Consider the following 5,614-nt stretch of genomic DNA (forward strand, 5'->3'; position numbering starts at 1 on the left):
TTCTCAAAGAATCTCATTTGTCGAAATGTACATTCCCTGTTATAAGTACAGGTCATAGCTATAACCTGTTTTATGCACAAAAATAAGTCGGGCAGGAGATCCTGCAGGGCATTATTATTATTATTATTATTATTATTATTATTATTATTATTATTATTATTATTATTAAAGAAGCTACAACCCTACTTGGAAAAGTAGGATGCTATAAGCCAAAAGGTTTCAACAAGCAAACTAAAGCCTAATAAGGAGAGGAAACAAGGAAATAAAAATATACATGAGCAGTAGCGATTAACACAGAATATTTTAAGATCAATTACAACGCTAAAATATATTTGTCATATATAACTATGAAGTGAAAATTTTATCATCCTTGTTAACATAAACAAAAAATCATTGCAAGTTCAAACTTCTGAAATTTATTCGAGACTAAAAAAGTAGGTGAGCACATATTTTTATTTTAGTTCCAAAATTTATATTCAAGTTACGTTTTCAATACATTAATCTAAATGTTCATGCAAATTCAGAGAAGAGAGTTAGAGATTTATTGTCATATGACAATATATTAATTCTTACATGGGATATCTCCTCCAGGAAAAATAATGAAACATGAAATAAGAAAAAACTAACATGAGTGTTTCAATCCACGTTTCTTCAAGAGAAAGTAGAGTTCAGCCTTCAAGATATATTTCTTTAAGAGGCAGTTGAGTTAAGCCTTGACGACACAGTTTCATTACGAGACAGTGGAATTCAGCCATCAATCGGATATACAGATTTCTCACAGATGTACCTGTAGGCAGAATAAGAAAAGACTTAAATGATTTTTATTTGGAAGGAAACTTTATTGTTGAAACTTGGAATCTTAGTTTGATTTTTAAACCCTTGATTCCAGAGATGTTGATGATGATATTTCAACTAAAGAAATCAATTTAAAGTATATATGTGTTACATGTAGCCATATATAAAATTTCCTTTTTGGTAAATGACTGTCACTAATTTAAAAAACAAGGTCACGTCTGCTTTGACGATTTTATACTCTACCTAATTTCAGAGTCGCATATTCTGTCATTCCAGCGATCGTCTTTTGAAGTATAGTAATGAATACATTTTTCCTCGCTAGTGTTCGGCTCACTGTCACCCCACCTGGAAAGAAGGTAAAGTATCATACCTTTCACTACATTATTCTTCCATATTTACATAACACATGACCATTCGCTTCACCACAATGTTCATTGCGTTTGTTACTCTGTCCATGCTTTTCTCTCATCTTCTATTCCTCCTCTTTTAACTATAAACTCACAGCGTTATTGTTGGGTGTCCCCTGTGCCCTTACTTGCACTTTGACATTGAATAGCATCTCTGGGTCGAGCATGCTATATCTCTACAATCATGGGGGCCACCCTCCATTTTTTAAATGATGCCATATGGAAATTTTGTTTTGACCCATCAGTCTAAAATCACTCTACCTAATTCACTGCTAACGACAGATATGTAATTGTGATCTTATAGTACATGGCTGTCGTTCAAGTGGTGTCCCAAGTAGCAATGGAGGACTCCCAAACCTGTCCTATTTTGTGTTGACCTAACTTCATAAAATTACAGCCTAAGCTTTACACTTCTCCCTATCCACACACTCCCACGTGATTAGCTAATATAACGCAATCCCACAGCCACCTCAAGACTCTAATGTACTTTAGAGACTCACAGCCCACTCACGTGTTCATTGCTTAATTCTCCAAACGTTGTTTGAGGTCAAGAAGGCCAATTCCCCGTTCGTTCCAATTTCCCTTCAACATCTTCCTCTTCCATTCAATCATTACACCAGCTCTCCATTGTCTCAGACCTCAGAGTTTCACTCATAAGACTGATTCTAGTATCTTTTATATATATGCCTACGTGGAAGAAGGGGAAATTAAACAAGCCCATTAATTATAGAGGACATGATTGAATAAAATAAAAGTCATAATGCTAATAATATGTCGGGCAAATATAATTGAACTAGAGCAGTCATCCAAGAATGAAATCCATCAGCTGAGTACATACATTACAGTGCTCTTTCAATCAACTTGGTTCTTATTGCTGTAGCAAGTTACTGTGTAGAAACGGTTTCTTTTCTTTGGTATTGTTAGAAAATTTGATAAATTTCTGTATTGTTACACAGTTCGTTGGAAGTTTTTAATGGGCACACCTGCAACGAAGTTCAAATGGTTTTAGTAGAATTTATTTAAAAAAAAAAAATCTTTGTCAGAGACCGTTGGTCAGCAAGGAATGATGCTGTGAAATCGCTAAAGCTGAACTATTTGATGATTATTAAAGATTTGGAAACTCTTCATGAGGATGCTGATCCGAGTTACGATACGAGTCGAGACAGAGCATCTTCTAGCACATATATGCAAGTTGCCAAAGTTATTCTTATTTTCGCAAGCTGAGGGACTATACTGTTGTTGATGCCATAAAATAACTTTTGGAAAATTTTAAAAGTATTCGCATTAATTTTCCAACTTATGGAAACAAAGCTAATTTGGTTTTTTCAAAGACATTTGGTGATAGTGTCTAATTTACCATTGTGAAGCAAAGCGTAGTCCTATTTTTAAGATGCATTTCACGGAAACTGGTAGAAATGATTGGAATGACCATAATTTCACACGTAGAAAAAACAAAAAGCGGCCAGAAATGTAATGGTAAAGAAGAAGGAAAATATCCATTTTCATGAATATTTGTCCCTTAAAATTAATGACCCTTATCATGACAATGTTCTAAATATTGTTTTAAAACCTTCTTGCAGTCCCATTACAGTCTTATCCAAATTTTTCTATTCCTCTACGTACAGTCTTACACAGTTAGGCAGTGTTCGTAAAGGAGAATGATCATTCTCAAAATTAAATTACATAAAAAAAAATATCAACCTTAACTGATCGAGTACATTGAAAATGAGCATTCAACACCCCCCCCCCCCCAAAAAAAAAAAAAAGAAGTATGATTTGCAAAATATAATTGATATATTTCCCCAAGAATAATGAATTTGTGAATAATCATTTCTGTGCCAATTTTCGTTATGTTCATCAAAATAAGATAGTTAACCTAATCTTGATTGCGTATTGATCCAATTTCCTCGATATTGCTTCGAATATAGATTTCAATACGTCTAGAAAGGTTCATAGTAAAAAAAATATGCTCTTTTCGCTTGTTTCGCTCTCATGATATGTCCCATTCTACATTCTTAGCGTTAGGGTTGCGAAGGATTTTAATCCGACACTGGTTGTTACACTTCTATCAGAAGATTATTGGGTCCTTTGATTGGTCAGAGAACACTACATTGGATCCCTCTCTGGTTAAATAATATCCTTTACACATTCTAGTCTGTTCTCATACACCTGACAACACTAAGATAAACAAACAATTCTTCTTTACTACTACTACTACTACTACTACTACTACTACTACTACTACTACTACTACTACTACTACTAATAATAATAATAATAATAATAATAGTGTTTTTCTGTTGGACTAATGTCAAAACTACATTTCAATTCCAGTTTCTTACGCTTCATTCTTTACCATGATTTAATCATCGGGTGGACAGTTCCGTCAGTCCAAGCGTGGACTCCTTCCACTTGTAGGTCAGTCAATCCTACCCAGGTATCGTGACCCTTCACAAGATCTGCAAACAAAATAATTGGATTAATTGTAATTCTGTCTTTATATTCGTCTTTATAATAAAAGATGAAAGTTTATAAATGCCTTCGAAGACATTCTTTACAGGAGGAATGTAATGGAAACTGGTCAAAAGTTCTTGTCAATTAAGATGTAGACTAAATGGCTGTGCTCAGTGACTCTCTTTCTATGGGAAGAAGAAGAAATAAGTCACAGTTGGGCATCCCCATGCATGCTGCATCAGTCATTGCTATTTAAGTGTTATAGTAATTAAACGGAATGTAAAAATGAAATATTCATACACACGTGATTAATAAAAGCCTTAGTAGTTTTCAAATGATCCACTAAACCTTTACTAAATTTGGATTGGGTAAAACTAGAAATATTTTCAAGTATATGTGGAAGAAATGTTTTTTTTTTTTTTTTTTATTAAAACTCAAAACGCTTAGATCATAAGACTTGCATTTGTAGTGAATACGACCAAATATTTTTTTTTATTCCACCAACAGAGGTCTATTTAAATTATTATTATTGTTGTGCTGTAGTCGTTGTGTCGTATTAAATAAATCATTTTGTGAATTTGATTCCCTCGTTGCTATTTAACACCATCCACCAGTTTTTGCTGAAATGTTATATATCTAAATGAAAATAACATTTTATACATGACATGGGTTTTATTTCTCTTAGTAATCTGGATAAACATTTAAGCAAAACCAGAACAGAACACAAGAAGTTTCACAGTTACCTTCTTAACAATCCATTTCTCTAAGACGTTACCAGTAAAATATATTTAAAACGAAATAAAAAGTGTTGCATTTAAGTTCAGTAATAGCTTAGAATTGTGAATTCTTTGCAGACTAATCTAATTAACATTGCAGTGTGTGCATAAATAGATACTTACTACGCAGGAAGTTATACTCTTCATCAGTAGTTACTTTGACCAAATCAGAATCCAAAGTGATGCATTTTTCTCGGCTTTCTTGCCATGTGGATGTGTCTACACTTAAGAAATAACAAGAAGCTCCAAGCTTAAGCCAACCTTCATCACAAGGAAGATACTCTGAAAGAGATTAAAGGTCTTTTTAGGATAGTGAAGAATGTTTTTAGGGATTGCACTGCTCACAGGTATTTCTACAAGGTCACATCAGGGACTTGTTTTCTTTGTGAAATTTGCTCTCATTTCACATCAGATCTCTTTGATTTTATCTGTATTATGTGTGAATGAAACTTACGGGTTAGGTTACACTTTCCTAAAGCACTCAGGACTGAAGTTAACTTAATATATTAAAATTTTACGTGATTTCGTCGAACTGCAGAATATAGCACAGGTTTCATTTCATCATAAAACGGACACGTCTCTATCCGCAAACAATGCAATTTTCTATTTTTTTTTTTAAATATATTCATTACCTATATCCCTAAGGACTCAGCTTCCGATGGTCCCTTTCCATTATCTATTTCAAGTTCAGTCAAGTATGTACTCTAAAAGTGTCAAGTCATATACCAATATATTTCTCCTAAACACCCACATCAACTTCATCTTCTTGCCACAGAACAAAACATTTGTTTCAGTCAGACTATTGAAACCTTTATACACAATAGACAATTCTATTTACATTGAATACTTGCTCATTTTTACACGTGGATATTTGATGACCTCCCAACATTTTCACTGTTATTATTTTCAAGACTATATTTTCCGTCTCTTGTACAACTATTCTCATCTCTTCTTACAATTTACAAAGGTGAACAGATATCCATTGATTGTGGTCTGGAAGTTTGTATGATTGACATTGATTTTAATGCTACCTTTGACTGTGTTATTCATGAGGCTCTTGCTTTCAAACTCAAACAGTTATGAGTGGGTTGAGCCTTTTTAGCATAACTTTATTTTTCTAAGTAAGAGATCACAAAGAGTTGTGGATAATAGTCACCATAGTGAGTATAGGAATATGATATT

General features: G+C 33.4%; 1 protein-coding gene across 1 annotated transcript in view; it reads right to left on the bottom strand.

Moving 5' to 3' along the window:
* Window positions 1–439: 439 nt before the first annotated feature.
* The window catches only part of LOC137616911 (perlucin-like protein), a 13,395-nt gene continuing 8,220 nt past the window's right edge, over window positions 440–5,614 (bottom strand). Inside the window, exons 3-6 of the mRNA XM_068346788.1 lie at window positions 4,556–4,714; window positions 3,559–3,661; window positions 1,039–1,140; window positions 440–787 (exon numbers count right to left, since the gene is read on the bottom strand). Of these exons, the coding sequence (XP_068202889.1) occupies window positions 748–787; window positions 1,039–1,140; window positions 3,559–3,661; window positions 4,556–4,714 (404 nt within the window). The 3' untranslated portion in view covers window positions 440–747. The remainder of the gene's footprint in view (window positions 788–1,038; window positions 1,141–3,558; window positions 3,662–4,555; window positions 4,715–5,614) is intronic.

The sequence above is a fragment of the Palaemon carinicauda genome, chromosome 23 (genome assembly GCF_036898095.1).
Source record: "Palaemon carinicauda isolate YSFRI2023 chromosome 23, ASM3689809v2, whole genome shotgun sequence".
Taxonomy (NCBI): domain Eukaryota; kingdom Metazoa; phylum Arthropoda; class Malacostraca; order Decapoda; family Palaemonidae; genus Palaemon; species Palaemon carinicauda.